Below are 20,985 nucleotides of genomic sequence, written 5' to 3'. Positions count from 1 at the left end.
AACAAGCCGTGAGCCCTTGGATACAGGCTTAATTTCCATGTGCCTGTTTCCCTCATTTGTGAAAAGAGGCGGTTGAAGTACGATTACTAATGTCTCTACCTGTTCTGAAAACATGGGGCTCCATGACATTTTTTGTTTTGTTTTTGCACGTCTAAAACGGCTTCAGAAGGCGAATATTTCTTAAAGGAGCCTTAATTACTAAATGCAAATCAAGAGGAGGGATAACATGGGGGCTTTCAGAAGCTTTCGGAAAATGACCTAAGTTCCTTTGCTCTTCCAAGTAAAGCTACATTTTCCATTGCATTTCACAGTCCATCATTCCTACCAGAAGAAAAGTGTATCGTTTCTTAAATAATTCATACTGGAGCTTAGATTCCTTGAGGGTCTGGCAAGCTTTAATCTTGGATAACATGATGTAAAATATTGCCAGTAGCCAGCCTCAGGTTGCCAACCCAAATATAAATCCCTCCTTGTTCAGTATATGAATGTATAATGTAAACCATTTTAAATGATCCCTGGTACTGTTGAATAGAATTAAGGTGCTATTGAGCAACTCGGAAAACAAGAAAGTGATATTACCGTCTAATTAGTTAAGAATGTGCTGTACTTCAAGAAAATTTTATGGCTTCATTTTAGACCCAATAAAGAGAAAACCGGCCACGTGAGTGACTCGGGCTCATCTGTCATCAAACATGGGCTCAATCCGGAGAAGGTCTTCATGCAGGTTCACTATTTAAAGGTAAGTGCGTTTAAGCGGCAGAAGCCAGCTCGTATGGTACAGCACTTTTTAGGTCCTACCTGTAAACAGTAAAGGTTAATAATACACGTGGGGCAAAACAAACAAAAAATCATCAACAGTATCAGGACAGTTGACTAGGTAGATATCTTGACTGTCCGATAATTAAAACGTTAAAATGAGTCATGAATCAAAGGAAGCCAAACTATTCCCTGCCCTGTACCTCCCTACGCTCCTTCCTCCTGCTAAGTGTGCTTTGAAGAGAAGAATCTTAAAATCGCCGTCAGGTTCCAACTAAAAGACAGGAAGACTAGAGAAGTATTTGAAGTTTAAAGGCCTTTCCTGATAGCTGGGGGAGAGAGGAGCTGGGCTCTTGTCTCACGGTCCACGACAGACATCAGGCTTCATGTAAGCCAAGGACAAACAAGATGGCAGGCAATACAGACAGATGATTTGGAAGCAAAGGAGTTGGTCCTTAAGTTCTAGACTCAACCTTACTGGTAAGAATATAAAAAAGGGCTGCCTGGGACAGGTCAGATGGAATTTCTAGATGAGCATAACCTGTGCTAGTGGATTAGTTAGAGTTGACTTTGGAAGAAATTTTTCTTTTCCTTTTTTTTTTTTTTAAGGGCCACACCCGTGGCATATGGAAGTTCCCAGGCTAGGGGTTAAATCAGAGCTGTAGCTGCCAGCCACACCATGCCAATGTCTGCCACCTACATTGCAGCTCATGGTAACACTGGATCCTTACCCACTGACTGGGGCCAGGGATCAAACCCATGTCCTCGTGAATAGATACGAGTCAGGTTCGGTACCACTGAGTCATGATGGGAACTCTTCTAAGCAGGTTTTCTGATGAATAAGCATCTTTGTTTCTTCTTCCTTTCTTCTAGGGCTATTTCCTCCTCCGGTTCCTTGCCAAAAGACTTGGAGATGACACCTATTTTTCATTTCTAAGAAAGTTTGTGCACACATTCCATGGGCAACTGATTCTTTCCCAGGTAATTTATGAGTCCTCATGAGTCCATGATGTACAGTCGGAGGGGGGTGTGTGTGGCACATGGCGACTAGATTATGTGCGTATTAACAGGTAGGGAAAAGATTTACGATTTAACGCAGTAGGGAACATAGGAAGTTAATGAAGTGGACACAGGGAAGTGTTGTTTCTGGGAAGGTAATCTCCTGTAGTTTAGGACACACTGTAATCCATAGCTGTCCTGTGCACGTTCTTTTTGTTGAGGGGAGAAGGGGTCTCCCTAAACCTGTATCTGGAAAGGTAGCTTGAAAACTGGCTTGGGAGTCTTATACGATTGGTTGGCTGAATAGCCAAATTCATATTGCTTAAAAACCACTTCTCACCAAGATACTGCAGCCATATAGGCGGGCATTGCATTTGCCGTCACTTCCGAGGCTCTGGCATCAGCTTTTCCTGGAACATTTAGTGCTCCCTCCACTGATTTCGTTCAGTTTTTCTTTTACCTCTTTTGAATTAGAGCTGAATTGTTTTTTTTCCCTAACAGCTTTATTGAGATGCAATTCACATACCCTCAAATTCACCCTTCTGAAATGTACAAGTCAGTGGTTTTTAATATATTCACAAAATTGTCGGAGTTTTCTCATGGCCTAGTGGTTAAGGAGCACATATAGAATGGAATGCTACTCAGCCATAAAAATGAATGGAGTTCCCGTCGTGGCGCAGTGATTAACGAATCCGACCAGGAACCCTGAGGTTGCGGGTTTGATCCCTGGCCTTGCTCAGTGGGTTAGGGATCCGGCGTGGCCGTGAGCTGTGGTGTAGGTCGCAGACATGACTTGGATCCTATGTTGCTGTGGCTCTGGTGTAGGCTTGGCAGCTACAGCTCCCATTAGACCCCTAACCTGGGAACCTCCACTTGCCACGGGAGCAGCCCTAGAAAAGGCAAAAAGACAAAAAAAAAAAAAAAAAAGAAATAATGCCATTTGCAGCAACATGATGGATCTAGAGATCATACTAAGTGAAGTCAGAAAGAGAAAGACAAATACCCTATGACAGCACTTACATGTGGAATCTAAAATATGACGCAAATGAACCTATCTGCAGAACAGAAAGCGACTCACAGACATGGTGAGCGGACTTGCCAAGAGGGAGGGGGAGGGAGTGGGATGGATGGGAAGTTTGGGGTTAGTAGATGCAAATTATCATGTTTCTAATGGATAAGCAATGAGGACCTACTGTATAGCATAGGAAACGATATCCAGTCTCTTGTGATAGAAGATAATATGAGAAAAGGAATATATATGTGTGTGTATGCTTGCATCACTTTGCTATATAGCAGAAATTGACACCACATTGTAGATCAACTATACTTTAATTTAAAAATTAAAAAATAAAAATAAAACTAGAGTTGAAAGACCAAAACCAAAAAAGAAAAGTACATTCACATTGTTGAGCAACTACCCCCACCATGCATCTCCAGAACATTTTAATTTTCCCCAAATGAAACTTGTATCCATGAAATAATAACTTCCCATGCTTCCCTCCTTCCACCCCCTGGCAACTACCATTCCGTTTTCAGTCTCTTTGACTACAATAGGTACTTCATGCAAGTGGAATAATACAATATTTGTCCTGTTGCATCTGTATATTTCACTTAGCAAAATGTCTTCAAGGTTCATCCATGTTACAGCATGTATTAGAATTTGCTTCCTTTTTAAGACTCAATATTCAATTGTATGTATCACATTTGGTTTGTCTTTGCATCTGTTAATGGACACTTGGGTTATTTACACCTCTTGGCTCTTGTGAATACTACTAATGTTGCTATGAACATTAGTATACAAATATCTGTTCAAATCCCTGCTTTCAATTATTTTGAATATATCCCTGGAAGTGGAATTGCTAGATCATACAGTGCTTCAGTTTTTTGAGCAACTGCCATACTATTTTCCATAAGGGTTGTGCCATTTTCCATTCTCGCCAGCAATGCACAAGGGTTCCAATTTCTCCACATCCTCACCAACACTTGTTTTATTTTTTTGATAATAGCCATTATAGTGGGTTTGAAGCAGTATCTCATTGTGGTTTTAAGTTGCATTTTTCTGGCAGCTAATTATGTTGAGCATTTTTTCATGGACTTTTTGGACATTTATATATCTTTTTTTTTTTGGAAAAATGTCTATTGAGATCCTCTGCTGATTTTTTTCATTTAGGTTGTCTTTTATTATTGAGTTGTAAGAGTACTTTATATATTCTAGATTCAAGTTCCTCATTAGACATATGATTTGCAAGTATTTTCTTGCCTAATTAAAAGTTACTCCTATGTTTTGTTGAAAGAGCTTTGCAATTTTTTAGCTTTTATATTTAGGTCTCTTATCCATTTCTTTTTTTCTCTTTAGGGCTGCACCTGTGGCATGTGGAGATTCCCAGCCTAGGGGTGGAATTGGAGCTGTGCACCACAGTTCACGGCAATGCCAGATCCTTAACCCTCTAAGCAAAGCCAGGGATTGAACCTGCGTCCTCTTGGATGTAAGATTCGTTTCCACCGAGCCACAATGGGAACTCCTCTCTTATCCATTTTGAGTTAATTTTTTATATGCTGTGAGATAGATGGTCCAACTTCATTCTTTTGCATGTGAATATCCGGTTGCCCCACGACTGTTTGTAAAAAGACTATTCTTTCCCTTCGTTGAATTGTCTTGGCAGCCTTGTTGAAAATCAGTGGATCATAAAAGTAAGAGTTTGTTTCTGAGCTCTTAATTCTATTCCTTTTATCTCTACTCCTGTTCTTCTGTTAATCCCACAGTAAGTTTTGAACTTAGTGCATTTTCAACTGATATATACTTGTTATTAAAAAAAATTTTAATAAGCAATACAGAAAAATGCAAAGAAGAATGTAAAATATCATTCAAAATCCTATAATTATCCACCAATACCTATAATTCATATTAGGAGAACATCATTCTAGAAATTGAACTCTTTCTATGTATTATATATGATATGTATACACATATCTGTGTATATGAGTATACAGTGTAAACGTTATGTGTTTGTATATAAATGTACCCACAGGTATAGGCACAAAGATATATTTAGAAATAATTTCATAAAAATAGGATTATATTATATGTGCTTTTGATGAAATGTTTTACATTTTATTTACTTGAATTTAACTTGAATTTGAGTGAAATTTTACTTGAATTTAATTAATTTTACTTGAATTTAATTAATTTTACTTGAATTTAACGAGTGAAAAAGAAACAGAAGTGAATACAAAAGACTTGAACTTTAGATAACTGTAAGAGAGATCATTTCCTCAAAGATTCTTCTATGGTTGATAAACACAATTACAAAAAAATCTTTAACAAGTTGAAATTGTTAATTTTTTCTCTTTAGATATATATCTTATTTTTAGAAAGCATCAGTTTATTAAAGATGAGGAAATCAATAGTTATATACTTCAACTCCTTTTCCCCAATTCTAGATTTTTCTTTTTTTTTTTAATTACATTTTATTGTTAGAGTTCCCATTGTGGCTCAGCAGGTTAAGAACTGGACTAGAATCCATGAGGCTGTGGGTTCGCTCTCTGGTTTCACTCAGTAGATTAAGGATCCGGCATTGTCATGAGCTGTGGTGTAGGTCACAGAAGTGGCTCAAATCTGGTGTTGCTGTGGCTGTGGTGTAGGCCAGCAGCTGTAGCTCTGATTCAACCCCTAGCCTGGGAACCTCCATATGCTGCAGGTTCGGCCCTAAAAAGAAAAAAAAATCTTTATTGGTGTGTAGTTGATTTACAATGTTGTGTTAGTTTCAGGTGTACTGAATCATTTACACTTTTCAGATTCTTTTCCCATGGAGGTCACTACAGAATACTGAGTAGATTTCCCTGTGGTATTTTTGGCCATGTTACTGTGGCTTGGGTTGCTGCTGTGGCACTGCAGGATCCTTAACCACTAGGCAACCAGGGAACTCCCTGGATTTTTCTCGATTAATATTTTAGATAGTTAAGGTTTATTTTATTTATAGTGTGTGCTGTAACTATAATTTGCACAGTTGTGTAGTCCTAGCTCTGTATTTAAAGGCTTTCAGAATTCATGACCAGTCATTTTACCATGTTGCTATATTCATGACTGGTTTATTTTGATTCAGCTCTTTGTTGGCTAAATTTCATTATCAAATTGATGTTCAAGTTGCTTGAGAATGTTTGCCTGTTGCCTTTATATTTGAATTACAGACTGGCTGGGTATAATATTCTTGGGTCATGTTTTCATTTCCTCAGACCTTTGTGGCTATTGCTCAACAGCCTTCTGGATTAAATACTGCTGTTGAAACTTTTGAAGTCAGTCTGTTTTTTCCTCTTTAGACCACTCAGATGACAGAAGAATTCTTTATCTTTGATGTTTAGTAATTTAATCAAAATGGCTTGGTGTCCATGAGTCTGCATCAGGTTTTTTTTTTCCTGGAAAACAGTGTACATTTATAGTCTCATGGTCTATTCTTACTTCTTTCAGTAAAATTGTCTGGATTGTATCTTTGAGCACATTCATTTTTTTTTTTCCCTTGCAGGCTTCTTAATTTCAGGGTTACAGGTTATCCTTTTATCATCTTTGTCCTCCATACTTGTTATTTTCTAGTTGCTTTTGTCTTTTTGTTCTTCATGACATATGTTTATCTCAAGCAATGTTATTATTTTAATATCAATGTTTATTATTATAACATTACTATGAATACATTTTTAATGGTTCTGTTTTTCCTTGATGTTTCTGTTTTATTAATGCTCCATAGTGGATTATTTTGGTCCCTCAGCTATTCCCTTTGCTTTGAAATCTCGCTTTTCATCTCATTTTGCTCTTTTGTCATCTTGTCTTTGAGCTTCTAATTTATTGAATTTATGCTCCCGTTATCTTATTTTCATTTATATTTTAGTAGAAAGCATTTGTGGAGAATTTTCTTCTGTCCCTTAGTTGATGTTTTCTTCAAGACTGGATTCCTTGTCTTTTATGCTACGCTTATTTCTGTCTCTCTCTTTATGTGGGTTTTTGTTGTGTTAGTTTGCTAGCTGCCATACTTTTTCTCTTGCTCATTCTCAGCATGAGTGGCACTGTCCTGGTATTTATTCCTGTATGTATGGGAACATTATCCTTGATTTCTTCTTTATGCTCATTCTCAGCATGAGTGGCACTGTCCTGACCTTGTATTTATTCCCGTATCTATTCGAACGTTATCCTTGATTCCTTCCGCAACTTATCTTGGACGTATTTTTCTTCCCCCTCTGAGCTATACTTTGAAGTTTGGATGTTGTACCTGGAGGGATGGAGGGGAAGAGCTTCCTTAGAGCTGTGTACAGCCTTTTGTCGCAGGATTGGGCCCTGAAATGTCGTTAACTGTCCCCAGCCAAGATTCTCTTCACTCGATTTGGGTGCAGCGTCTTCCCACTGCAGGTGCTTTCTACATTGCAGGTGCCTCCAGTTCAGCTTGGAGCCCTGGAGCCTATGCAGCTCCTGAAAGCAGCATCCTCGGTTGTTCACTTCCTAGGTTTTGCTCATCTAACTCAAGCAAACGTTTGCTGTCCCTCCACCATCAAAAAAAAAAAAAAAAAAAAAAAAAGGAGTTCCCGTCGTGGCGCAGTGGTTAACGAATCCGACTAGGAACCATGAGGTTGCGGGTTCGGTCCCTGCCCTTGCTCAGTGGGTTAACGATCCGGCGTTGGCGTGAGCTGTGGTGTAGGTTGCAGACGCGGCTCGGATCCCACGTTGCTGTGGCTCTGGCGTAGGCCGGTGGCTACAGCTCCGATTCGACCCCTAGCCTGGGAATCTCCATATGCCGCGGGAGCAGCCCAAGAAATAGCAACAACAACAACAACAACAACAACAAAAGACAAAAAGACAAAAAAAAAAAAAAAGAGAGAGAGAGAGAAAGTAAAGATATCCCAGTTTCTTTCCAAAGGGTGGGTATTTGTGAGGTTTGGGCAATTCACCAGTCCCACTACTGCTAAGCATGAGGGGAGGGGGTGGGACAGAGGGAGGGTGGGAGGCTGTGTTGGAATCTTATGTTTCTTTCTTTAGTTGTCTCTTTGAAGTTTATGCCACAGGCTGTACTTCTTTCCTTGTTTGGATGCTGCTGGCAGAGTTTTTGCTGCCTTTTTTTTTTTTTTTTTTTTTTAATGGATTGTGCCTTTGTTTGTATTGCTTCTCATTCGTTATGGAGAGGAAGGCCATGATTCAGTTTCTTCAGAAGTTCCTCAATTTCTTCTTTTTCTGATTTACTTTGGAATCCTCTCCTTTTCCAATAACCCATCTGCTCAGCACTTCAGAATTATCATCTTTCTACCTCCCAATGGAAACTGGTCTCTTGAGCTTAACAATGACTTATTCCTGACCGTTTCATTTCTTCTCAGTTCTTATCCTGTCAGCACTGTTCTTATTTCAACATTTTGATGATCTGTTTTGCTTCTCCTACCTCCCTCTCCCCATGACCATGGTAATTATTCATGAAATGTCTGACAGAAATTCCTAATCCTGTGTAATTATCAAGCCAATGTCAGTTTAGTAGAATCTACTTGCACCTGCTTTTTGTTGAGTACTTTCACCAGGACTATCAAATAATTAGCAAATAAGCCATGTGCCAAAATCAGTGTCGCTTTTTTTTTTTTTTTAATCATAATGCTTAATTTAATGTTCTTAGGTGATGATCAAAATAAGCTGTCTGGGGCTGACCTGATTAGTTTACAGATTACTGAAAGAGTAGAAAATGAAGAAAAAAATCCCCCCCCCCTTTTAACTAGGGTCTGGGCTTGTAACCATTGCCAAGGATACTGATAAAATTTTGCCCCAACCCACTGTCAAAAACAGCAAGATTGTTGTTCTTGTTGCTTTTGCCTTTGGCAAAACTGGCATACTCTAGTGATGAGAACCTGAGACCCCTAGTCTTTGTCACGAGGTGACTTTGTCAGTGATCCGAGGTCAACGTCAATGTCCTAGATCCTGTCGATGATCCTGGGATCAGCCTTGATGGAAAGTCCTCCTTGTCCAGTTGAGAGTGTACGTTGCATTTATAACAGCGCCAATTGACAGATGGCCAAAAAACACATGAAAAGATGTTCAACATCACTCATTATTAGAGAAATGCAAATCAAAACCACTATGAGGTACCACCTTACACCAGCCAGAATGGCCATCATCCAAAAGTCTACAAACAATAAGTGCCAGAGAGGGTATGGAGAAAAAGGAACCCTAGTACACTGTTGATGGGATTGTAAATTGGTGCAACCATTGTGGAAAACAGTGTGGAGATTCCTCAGAAAACTAAAAATAAAACTACCATTTGATCCAGCAATCCCACTCCCGGGCATCTATCCAGAGGAAACCACGACTCACAAAGACACATGTACTCTGATGTTCATTGCAGCACTATTTACAATAGCCAAGACATGGAAACAACCTAAATGTCCATCGACAGAGGAGTGGATCCAGAAGATGTGGTACATATACACAATAGAATATTACTCAGCCATTAAAAAGAAAGAAATAATAGCATTTGCAGCAACATGAATGGATCTAGAAATTATCATGCTAAGTGAAGTCAGCCATACAATGAGACACCAACATCAAATGCTTTCACTGACATGTGGAATCTGAGAAAAGGACAGACTGAACTTCTTTGCAGAACAGATGCTGACTCTCAGACATTGAAAAACTTATGGTCTCCGGAGGAGACAGTTTGGAGGGGGTGGGGGGATGTGCTTGGGCAGTGGGATGGAAATCCTGTGAAATTAGATTGTTATGATAATTATACAAGTACAGATGTGATAAATTTATTTGAGTAATAAAAAAAGAAAATATAAAAAAGTGCCAATTGAGATTTGTACGTTGCGTTTATAAAAGTGCCAACATACCAAAGGGAAGATGAAGATAGATAAAAGAATTGAAAAGAAGTGGTAAGGGAAGAAAGAATCAGGTGCATCTTTCTTTTTATGTCATCCTGTTGTGGAGAATGGGGGAAGGCTCTGATGTGTTCACCCCGAGGGCATATGCCAATTTATGAATAGAAGCAGGAAAACTAGCATTTTGTGGTTAAGATGATGTCTGTGGCGGAAGTAAGAAGGGCCAGTTGAGTTGATTCCACTGATGGTACAAGGTTGCCTCTATGAGATCAAGTGTCTTCTTGGACTGGATGGAGCACAGGACAGAAGAACATTTAGCACTGTAGAAAATAGCCTGTGAAAATACAGCCATCATATCTTAGCGATGCTTGAGGTATTGAGTTTTTGTGACCCAGCGTGATTCCCTAGACCCATCATCTCCAGCATTGGTTGCAGCTTCCAGCTAGCTGCTCTGTGGCCTGCAGGTCTCCGCTTTGAGGCAGGAAGAGGCAGATGGCCATCTGCTAAGAAGTGGGACAGTTTTCTTTCTTAAAAAATGAAGCAGGAGTTCCTTTTGTGGCACAGAGGAAACGAATCTGACTAGGAACCATGAGGTCTCAGGTTTGATCCCTGGCCTAACTCAGTGGGTCAGGGATCCAGCGTTGCCCTGAGCTGTGGTGTAGGTCGCAGACTCGGATCCCACGTTGCTGTGGCTGTGGTATAGGCCAGCGGCTACAGCTCTGATTGGACCCCTAGCCTGAGAACCTCCATATGCTGCGGGTGTGGCCCTAAAAAGGAAAAAAAAAAAAAAAAAAAGGGCAGAATTTCTTAGGGACCTCCTGCATTTTTCTTGTGTTCACACAAAACCTGAAACTTGTGCTCTGCAGTTGTGTAACAAAAGATCCAGTTGTCATTGGAAAACGCAAAAAGGCAGAATTAAGGTGAACTCTCGATTTCCTGCTTCTCATGCAATTAAATTCTCCCCCTTGCATTGAGTTAATGTAATTCCCTCCCTCCCATACACACATAATTGAGCATAAATTACTGGACAAATAGGGGATAAGTTGATATGGACTATAAGGAGATAATGAAGTAAAATTGGTAAGAAATTATAATGACAGTGCTTGGATTTTTAAGAAGCAAGAATTCTGTCGTTAAGCCAATGAGATATCTGCAAAGTAATCTAATAATAGATTGTGAAAAAATAGTCGTTTGACTTTTTTACAAAATCATTATTAAAATAATAAAAATATTGACTCCAAGAACCTCAATCAAAATTAATGCTACTACTACTAATAATAATTCTAAATATTACTCTTGTTTCCTTTGGTATTTCTTTTTCATATACCCACTGCAGGTACAAGGAAGGACTTCAGATGGGAGGCATTATTCTATTTGGGGTTTTCCCCTTCCATTTTGGCTGATAGATTTTTTTTTAAATTGAAGTATAGTTGATTTACAATATTGTGTCCATTTCTGGTGTACAGATATATATTCTTTTTTCAGATTCTTTCCCCTTATAGTTTATTATAAGATATTGAACGTAGTTCCCTGTGTTATATAGCAGGACCTTGTTTTTTATCTATTTTGTATGTAGTAGTGTGTGTCTGCTCATTTATCCCCCCCAGCCTCTTTCCCTTTCGGTAACTCTAAGTTTGGTTTCTATGTCTGTGACTCTGTTTCTCTTTTATAAATAAATTCATTTGGATCATTTTTTTTTTAGATTCCACCTACAAATGATAGCATATGATATTTGTCTTTGTCTGACTTCCTTCACTTAGTATGATAATCTCTAGATCCATTCATGTTGCTGTAAATGGTATTATTTTATTCTTCTTTATGACTGAGTAGTATTCCGTTGCATAAATATACCACGTCTTCTTTATCCATTCCTGTCGATGGGCACTTAGGTTCCTTCCCTGTCTTGGTTATTGTAAATAGCGCTGTTGTGAACAATGGGGTGCATGATACATGCTTTTAATTTTATTTGTATCTTTATTTATTTATTTTTTTGAAAGAAGCAGGAATAGGCAGGTCAAGTCTTAGAAGCATAACAGCGGTTGCAAGAAATAAATCTTTCACTAGTGCTCTTAATAGAGAGACTTTGCGTCTGGATGAAATGGACCTAACCACCCATGAACACATGGGAAGGGACAGCTGGCTTCACCAGTGCAGTGATGGCTATGCTTAGTGCCATGATGGAAAAAGAACACCTTGTCATACAAATTGTTTGCAGATTTCTATTCCTCTGTAATTCCATCTGTTTGTAATATAATGGTCTGCACTGCTGCTTCCATCTCACACTCTAAGTTGAATGGTCCCCATCAGAACTCTGTGCTGACCTTGAGTGTACAGTCTTGGTTGTGGTGGGGGCTTCCCTTGGCAGAGTCATATTTGGTCATCTGGGCTTACACATGTGCCCTCCTTTAAAAAAAAATGTACAAGCTCCATTTACATTAGAATTTCAGAGAACAAATAAATTTTTAGTGTATGCCTCCAGTTTAACTGGGCATCTTGTATTTTATCTGACAAACCTAGCTGAGACCAAATCAAGATTTTAGAATTAGGTGGGCTGGGAAGGTTGATTGCAATAGTCAAGGTGCAAATTAAAAATAAATATGATTTTGAGCTCATATGTGCATATGTTTTAGGTCTTATGGTATTGTGGTTTTGTTTTCAAAGGGTCCTTATCTTTTAGAGATATTTACTGAAACACCGATGAAATGATGTGATGTTTGGGATTTACTTCTAAATCATACAGGAACCAGCTAAGGGGCAGCCTGGCTGTGGGTCAATGGCTAGATGAAGGTTAATTATATTTTTTTGTTACTTTTGAATGTGTTTGAAAATTTCCATTTTCCAAGTGAAGGATAAAATGGGTGTGCATGCATTAAGTCATGTCTTTAGATTTAAAAAAAAAAAAATCTATTCTTGCAACGTCTTAAATGTCAAACAATGGAGAACTTGCATAGTGGCGCCAGAAGAGGCTGTAATTGGAGGCAGGAGCCCGGGAACTATTTTTGAAATTGTGACGTCTTTTTTCCTCCATGGGGATATTAATTGTCTCGGTTTTTGTCTCTATCTTTCCATAGCACAATGCAAGAAAAAAAAAAAAAAAGCCTCTAGTCACTAGTCTCTCCGAGTTGAGATTATTCAGTGTGTAAGTGGATCGCTAGGGAAAGCTCCTGAAAAGAACAGTGGAGAGGTATGGCGCATCATGCCATGGCCAGTCTTTGGAAAACAGTTAAACACTAAATGAAATAAACTGTCAGGTCAGGTCAAAATAGCAGGCATTACTTTTTTCAATTCGTTTGTGGTTTTTACAAAAATAAATCTCTTTAACCGGTTGGACTGAAGCCCTGCGAAATTAATAAATTGAGTCTATAGCCTAATAATTCAGCATCTGCCTACCTCCCCCAGCAGGTGAGCTGCTGGCAGCTGGGGAGACTCAGTCTCTGGCGTGACTCCGGGCACAGTTATTTATTGATGGACATCTTTAATGCTTTGCTTTTTTCTTATTCCAGGACTTCCTTCAAATGCTGCTGGAGGCCATCCCAGAAGAAAAAAGGTGAGGACCAATTTAGGAATTAAGGGCCCAGTTTTACGTTTCATGTTAAAAATGACTCTGCCATTGTTTGGCTTGTTACAACCTAGAAAGTTTAATCTTCCTCTCTTACTAGAGGAGGGACCTGGCCCAGCCAGCAGGAGTCCTGGGATGATCAACTAGACCTGGACATGTTGGAAATGTGGGTGATGGGAACCAGCAGGCAGAGCCAGGGAGCCCAGAGTCAGAGCCCTGACGGTGGGGTAGGAGGCAAGCCTCAGCTGCTCTGGAAAAGAATGGAGGAGAGAAAAATTCCAGAAGTTAGGGTGGCTTGTTTTGTTCTGGACTGTCTGAAATGTTTCAGATTCACCATCGGTACCATCTTTTTTTTTTTTTTTTTTGTAAAGTGGATGATATGGGGTTTTTTTCATTTAAAAAAAAAAATCTCATCAGATGTGGCCATTATTCCTAAGGTCAAGAACAACAGTCAACTCGTGAGGATTTTTTTTTTTCTTTTGTACTTGCCCTGCAATTACTTTTCAGGTCCTCTCAGAGCATGGAGCAGTTTTCTTAGGAATGAATGGCAAAAAAGGGGAAAGAAAATTAATAGAAAGGTATATTACCTCTGTAGGCTGTTACCAATGTCTGTTTCTGAAGGATGACTCTGCATTCTTTCAGAAAAACTTCTTAGGGCACAAATAGAGTAATTTTCATGGAAGTGACCAAGGGCGTTTTTAGTCTGGGAGGTCTTCTTTTTATCCTCTTCCTATTAAGGTGGTGGAGTTCATCCGGATGGCCCCACGCCCTCTGGCTTGGGAGACCTGGGTTTTTATCATTGTGAATATTTTTTGAGGGGCACAATGTGGACCCACAAAGTGACTTTTGTTGTGAATGTGGAGGTTAAGAGCAGCGTCTCTATTTTTTTTTTTTCCTTTGTCTTTTTAGGGCCGCATCCCCAGCATATGGAGGTTCCAGGCTAGGGGTCCAATTGGAGCTACAGCTGCCCGCCTACACCATAGCCACAGCAACACAGGATCCGAGCCACATCTGTGACCTACACCACAGCTCATGGCAATGCCAGATCCTTAACCCACTGAGTGAGGCCAGGGATCCAACCTGCGTCCTCATGGATACTAGTTGGGTTCATTAACCACTGAGCCACTGCAGGAAGAGCAGCCTCTCTATTTAAAGGTGGCCACTGACCACCTTCCATCGTTTGCTCTTTGAGAGGATGCCCCTCCTAGTTAGGATCATGTTTTCACAAGCAGGCTTAATTTAAGCTTCTTTTAAAGTTCTCCTCAAGACTTAAGGAGATTTCATACCTATAGTCAGTGTATTTCAGCCAGTATGCTAGAAAAGATTTGGAAACGCAAACACCTTCTTTCCTGCGAACTACTCTCAAGAATTGAATCCAGCTATTAAAGCAGACCGTTCACCCTTTTACCTACACAGCATGTTGTACCAATTTTACCCAGGTCTCCAAAGCCCCACACCTACCCCCAGAGCCTCTAATCTTTGGCCCCATCGCAAACGGATCCTCAGGCACATCTGTTAGGCACGTGAGCTCTTCTGAACAGGGCAAAGTTTTTCAGATTTGACCAGCCAGTTAGTGTCCCAGGGCCAGCATGCCTGTGTCATACTGCCTTTCCGTCATTTTCTTGCTTTGATTAATTTAGCTTTCTGTTGAGTTACCCCCCTTACCAGGCTTTAGGCTGGACACCAGGCAACAGAAAGGAATCAGTTCTCTGCCTGGCCCTCGGGGAGCTCCTAGTCGACTGCTGAAGATGTACGTGAAGCAGGACATGACTCAGGGTGGGAAGTGCTCTGATGCGCTTCAGAGTCCTGGCTGCACGGAGATAGGGCTCAGTGATCCTAGCCTCAGAGTCAAGGGAAGAGGTACGAGTGAAGGTTGTTGGTGGGGACGTGGCACTAGCAGACTGGAAAGATCCTCAGTGTGGCAGATTTCAGGGGGAGACCAATTAGAAAGTCATTCGGGGAGTTCCCGTCGTGGTGCAGTGGTTAACGAATCCAACTAGGAACCATGAGGTTGCGGGTTCGGTCCCTGGCCTTGCTTAGTGGGTTAAGAATCCAGTGTTGCTGTGAGCTGTGGTGTAGGTGGCAGACGTAGCTCAGATCCCACGTTGCTGTGGCTCTGGCGTAGGCCAGTGGCTACGGCTCCAGTTAGACCCCTAGCCTGGGAACCTCCCTATGCTGCAGGAGCGGCTCAAGAAAAGACAAAAAAGAAAAGAAGAAAGAAAGTGATACAGCACTGCACTCAAGAGCTCTAGAGCCAGAACCGTGGCGGGGTGGGGGATGGTGGTGGCGGCAGCGGACTTTGAGAGTAGTGAACAGATCTGTGGGATGTTCCAGAGGTGCCACAGTTAAGACTTGGTTGATTAGGAGTTCCTGTTGAGGCTCAGTGGTAACGAACCCAACTAGTATCCATGAGGATGGGAGTTCGATCCCTGGCCTTGCTCAGTGGATTAAGGATCCAGCTTTGCTGTGAGCTGTGGTGTAGGTCACAGATGCGGCTTGGATCCTGCGTTGCTGTGGCTGTGGTGTAGGCCAGCAGATGTAGCTCCAATTCAGTCCCTATCCTGGGAACTTCCATATACCACAGGTGTGGCCCTAAAAATATTAAATCAATTTAAAAAAAAAGGCAAAGACTTGGTTGATTGGTTATGAAAGCTGAAAAAAGGAGTCCAGCACCACCTGACCTTTCTCTCTTGGCCACTCAGTTACACACCGAGTAGAGTAGCCCTGGACATCCGGCAGCGGCAGGCGTTCTGTCTCAGGAATGAATACGAGGCAGAGGGCATGGAAGGGAAAGCACTTGAGCATGGAGGCAAGGAGATGAGGCAGTCGTGTTTCAGACTCTCCAGTGTGAGGATTCTGTCTCCATGCTCATGAGACCAAGAGACAAATAAAGCTAGAAGTGCTTAGGAGATGCAGATAAATCCTGGGCGCCCATCTGCCCCGGCAGAAAGGCACCCTAAGGAGTACTCCATCCAGCCTGCCTTGCCCACCTGATATTCCAGTGGTTAACAGCTGCTGGGTCTGTCTTTGCTCGTCAGTTATTATGTTAGCATGTGCACATTCCTCTGTTTGTTTTAATTCAGTACTTTTCCTCCCCCACGGAGCTAGGGAGTACTCGGTTGTAAATGTGACCTCAGCAATCTTACTGATCTCCCCAAGCACAAATAACTTGCTCTGATCAAGAAAAGAAATAACTTGGCTCAGCGGGCTGAGAATCCAACTAGTATCCATGATGATGTGGGTTTGATCGCTGGCCTTGCTCAGTAGGTTAAGGATCCAGTGTTGCTGTGAGCTGGTGTAGGTTACGGATGCTGCTCGGATCCTGTGTTGCTTGGCTGTGATGTAGGCCGGCAGCTGCAGCTCCGATTCCACCCCTAGCCTGGGAACCTCCATATGCCGTGGGTGTGGCCCTTTAAAAAAAAAGTTTAAAAAAAGTAACCGTGCAAAGCTCTGAGGCATACACTATTTGTATCCACATGTAGGGAGGGAACTTAAAACCTGAATCACTAAATTTAAAATTACCCATCTGAAATGTACAGTGCATTCCAGAACAAGAGCATTTTCCATGGCAGGCCCTGAGCAGGACCCTCTGGAAGCTCACGTCCCTCTAGAACCGCACTTTCCAAGTTCTTTCCATCCCGGCTCACTTCCTGTGAACATTACCCGGGCTTGTCCTTTCCTTCAGGGGCACAGATAGAACGTGATCTTGAGCATCTCAAGAGGCCGGAGACAGAGCCCAGGGTGATAAAGACCTTCCTCCTGTGCAACAACAAGTTAATAAGCACAAGCCGCAGAGAGGGGCTAGGCGTCAACTTCCTGTCCTTGTCACTCCGCCCTGAGGCATCGACGGACAACGAGCAACACAGCACACAGCACACTCGATACCATTTTTTACGTACGCCTGGGTCTGTTTCGTGAAACAAAGAGCCGTGGGTCTCTTTCTTGGCCTGAAATACAGTTTATTTTTCTTTTTTCTTTTTTGTCTTTTGTGGGCTGCACTTGTGGCACATGGACGTTCCCAGGCTAGGGGTCTAATTGGAGATGTAGCTGCCACCCTACGCCACAGCCACAGCAACGGAGGATCCGAGCTGTGCCTGCGACCTACACCACAGCTCACGGCAACACCTTAACGCACTGAGCGAGGCCAGGGATGGAACCCACATCCTTGAGGATACCAGTCAGCTTCGTTTACTGCTGAGTCACAATGGAGACTCCGTACAGCTTATTTTTCTGAGCACCATCATTCAGGGTGGCCAGTACATCCTCTCCTCTGCAGCACCAGCTACACGGGACCACATCTAGAGCTCACGGGGTCTGCAGACCCACTTTCTGAAATAGCAAGTTGGATTACAGGACGTAGGAGTAGAGCCAGGGAACTCTCCAGCCAGATACCCAGGTACCCAGGAGGCCTCAGTAATGAGGCGGAAGGACTGCTCACGAGCACAGATATGGAGGCACGTGGTCCTGGGTCTGTGTACTTTTAGCTCTCTGCATAAAATCAATTTCCATAGTGATCAGACATGCAGAAGAGTCATTTCCTGTAAGTCCTGGGTCCCAGCGAAGTGGAAATGCTTCTGCTTGTCTGTTGTGATTATTTAAGCCACATGATCTCAGGGGGGAAACATTCACCGTTGGCTTTGACTCGGAGCTTCTTGATTTGAAAAAGTCAGCCTTCAGCGTTACCACTGCCATACAGCCAAGTCCAGAACTCAAAATTCACCCATTCCATCATCTCAGTCATGATCGAAACAGCAAAAACTAGTGTACATTTTTTTTTTCATGAAACACACAGCCCGTTTCTTCCATACAAAATTAAGCATTTTCAAATGGTCTCCCGTAATTTCCTTGGGAGATGAGCCTCCCTATATATAAAAATCGTTTTGAGTGGCTGGAGTTACTGCCTTCTCTCAGAGTTTAACAGTTTGGTGTCTGCACTGAGACTGGGAATCTAGAAACCTGGGTTGCTTTTTTTTTCTTTAGCCTGGGCTGACCTGGACTAGTCTCCTTGTGCTGTGGTTTCTCCATCTGCTAAACAGCTACACAGCGGTTGACACCCACTTCACAAGGATGCTATGAGGAATGAGGTGGTAACGGTTATAAGACGCTTTGAACCTTCCAGGGGAAAGGGATCTGGAAATACAGGTTCTCTTCCTTGGCAGGAGAGTGTCTTTTGCCCCTGGATGCAGCTGCACACTCTCCTGTCCTCACACTTCTGCCCCTGCCCCGGGTCTCCCCATGTCTTGAGAACTGAGGGGCAGACAAACAGGGCCCCAAGAGCCAGGTCACCTTCAGCAGGTAAACGAGAAGTCAGCGTTATTTGGAGCCAGCGCAGGCCTTCCCCTCCTGCGGGCTTGTCTGCACCGGAAATCACCAACCCGCGTGTTGTGAAGCCCGAATTCAGCACAGAAAGAAAAGCGGGGGCTCTGCAGCTGGGATCATGTAAGTCTGAATCCCAGCTGTTCAAGCACCATGTCTGAGGCCCAGGATACGTCTCCTAACCTCTTGGGCCTTTATTTGCTCATTTCTAAGATGGGGATAATAATATTGGTCCTGCACAGACATTGTAAAGTTCCCATGATATTTTTCTTTTCTTTTCTTTTCTTTTCTTTCTTTTGGTCTTTTCTGAGCCGCACTCACAGCATATGGAGGTTCCCAGGCTCGGGATCAAATCAGAGCTGTAGCCACCAGCCTACGCCACAGCCACAACAACACGGGATCCAAACTGCGTCTGCAACCTACACCACAGCTCACGGCAACGCCAGATTCTTAACCCCCTGAGCGAGGCCAGGGACCGAATCCGCAACCTCATGGTTCCTAGTCGGACTCATTAACCACTGAGCCATGACAGGAACTCCCCCATGATATTTTTTCTATAGTGTCTGTACATAGTAGGTGTTCCGTAAGCAGTAGCTACTACTTTTATGCCAGTGCTTGGTGGTGGACAGAGGAGTTGTTGTTTGTTTTTAGTGCCACTGTGTAATAGTACCTGTGTGTGCATATAGGGCAAAGCAATATTTGCCTCAATACTTTCTAATGAAATAGCCCTCACCCTTGACCTGAATAGCTGTCCAGGGCATAGACCATGGCGCATATTGGTCACTGGGATTTACCTTCTGTGCAAGGTCATCCCGCAGAGAACGATGGGGCACCCTGTCCACACACCATCTCTCACCTCTCCGAAAGAACCCGGCCAGTGCCACCCTCCACACCCCTCCCGAGCACCCCATGTCTCTCTAGGCCCCTCTCACTGCCTCTTGTCTGAACACATTCACAGCCTCCTCATTGGTCTCCCTGCCTCCAGCCTCGTCTCCCTTGATGACTCTTCCTGGGCTCCATTCCATTCGGCCCTACCTCGGCCCTGCTTCAGAGCCTCCTTGATGAAGCTGAGGCTCCACGGCAGGATTCCAGGGGTTCTCACAGGGCACTCCATTTCCTTTCTCACCCATTTTGTGTGCCAGCCCAGCTGACCATGGCTCTGGACTTCCCTGTCTCTGCTCTCTTTGCCCTGCTGCATGAGCTTCTTTCATTTCCCCTGGTCCTACCACACTGTTGGGGACAGCACAAACCTTTATCCATGACACAGTTCAAGCTTTGTTGCCCTTCAGAGTTTCCATGGTGGCTCAGTGGGTTGACAGCTCAACTAGTATCCATGAGGGCCCGGGTTCGATCCCTGGCCCCACTCTGTGGGTTGGGGATCCGGTGTTTCTCTGAGCTGCAGTGTAGTTGCAAACGAGGCTCGGATCCCACGTTGCTGTGTCTGTGGTGTAGGCCGGCAGCTACAGCTCCAATTCAACCCCTAGCCTGGGAATTTCCGTATGCTGCAGGTGCATGGTGCAGTCCTAAAAAGCAAAAGAAAAGAAAAAAGAAAAGCAAAGAAAAAGACCCCCTCGTCCCCCCTCAAGCTCTCGGCCCCTTCTCCACACTGTCTACAGGCACTGTGGCATTTGACTCCCATCTGTCACATGTCCCCATCAGACAGCCACGCCCTGGGTATCCCTCTCAGCCTCCCCCAGAACCTCGTGCTGGGGGGCATCATAGAGAAGCTTTTGCCTGTTCTCAGTCTTCCCCGGTGAAGCCTTGGACCTCATGCGGTAACATTCCAGGACTCAACTCCTCAGCCCCACCCAACCCCCCCGCCCACCCGCCATGCCAGCTCTCAGTGTCTTTAAGCTAAAATTCCCCAAAGGAAATTTATGTCCCTGTCCTCTTACTCCCTCCTCCACGGGGATGCACAACAGCTGTTCACCAGCTTTTGTAAAATCCCTTGAAAATGGCTCTGCTGTCCGTCCTCAGACATCTCTTCTTCAGGATATTTAATCCCAGGTCCCTTGACCTCCCTTGTGAATCCAGTGTGTTTGCTCCTTTGATCATCCCTCCTGCTCTTCCCCAAATCCTTTCTCCATGCTCCGTCTGAAGTCATGGCTGGTTTAAGAATGCCCATTTTCCTGGAATGTCTCAGCACAATGAAGCTCGGTTCTCAGTCGGCCTCTGGCTGCCACCCTCCTGGGGATCGCCTGAAGGATAGGTGACAGGAGCTTTGGGCCCCAAGACTCTGGACGCAGGAGTGTCTCTCTTTGGCTGGAAAGGAAGCGAATGACTGGGCTGCTTGCTTAGAGAGAAGCACCAATGAAGGAGGGACAAGGAAGAAAAGGCACCCTTGCTTCTAAATCAGGGCAAACACTTGAGAGCTGCTCAAGCCCTGAGGTGGGACCTCCAGCCCACCAAGTATACTGCCCACCCAGCGCAGGACAGGGTGGGGACAGTTTGCATCCGTTCCAAACAAGAACAGCCCCTTCCACTGAGCATCGCCTTCAGTGGAAGTGGCAAAATCCGTC

The 20,985-nt window shown here is 43.1% G+C and overlaps 1 protein-coding gene across 12 annotated transcripts in view; it reads left to right on the top strand.

Annotated features, from left to right (window-relative positions):
* The window catches only part of C10H9orf3 (chromosome 10 C9orf3 homolog), a 394,233-nt gene that overhangs the window by 258,018 nt on the left and 115,230 nt on the right, over nucleotides 1-20,985 (top strand). For 11 of the 12 annotated variants that reach the window (XR_002336297.1, XR_002336299.1, XR_002336292.1 and 8 more), the window contains 3 exons: nucleotides 637-739; nucleotides 1,630-1,737; nucleotides 13,095-13,138. Coding sequence is in view for 4 of the 12 variants with exons in the window: in XM_021064603.1 (XP_020920262.1) it covers nucleotides 637-739; nucleotides 1,630-1,737; nucleotides 13,095-13,138 (255 nt within the window). In the remaining 8 variants the exon portion in view is untranslated. Of the gene's footprint in view, nucleotides 1-636; nucleotides 740-1,629; nucleotides 1,738-13,094; nucleotides 13,139-16,835; nucleotides 17,183-20,985 lie in introns of those variants that run through there. The other variant, XM_021064605.1, reaches the window with a different exon arrangement.

The sequence above is a fragment of the Sus scrofa genome, chromosome 10 (genome assembly GCF_000003025.6).
Source record: "Sus scrofa isolate TJ Tabasco breed Duroc chromosome 10, Sscrofa11.1, whole genome shotgun sequence".
Taxonomy (NCBI): Eukaryota; Metazoa; Chordata; class Mammalia; order Artiodactyla; family Suidae; genus Sus; species Sus scrofa.
This window is presented reverse-complemented; position numbering and strand designations above follow the sequence as displayed.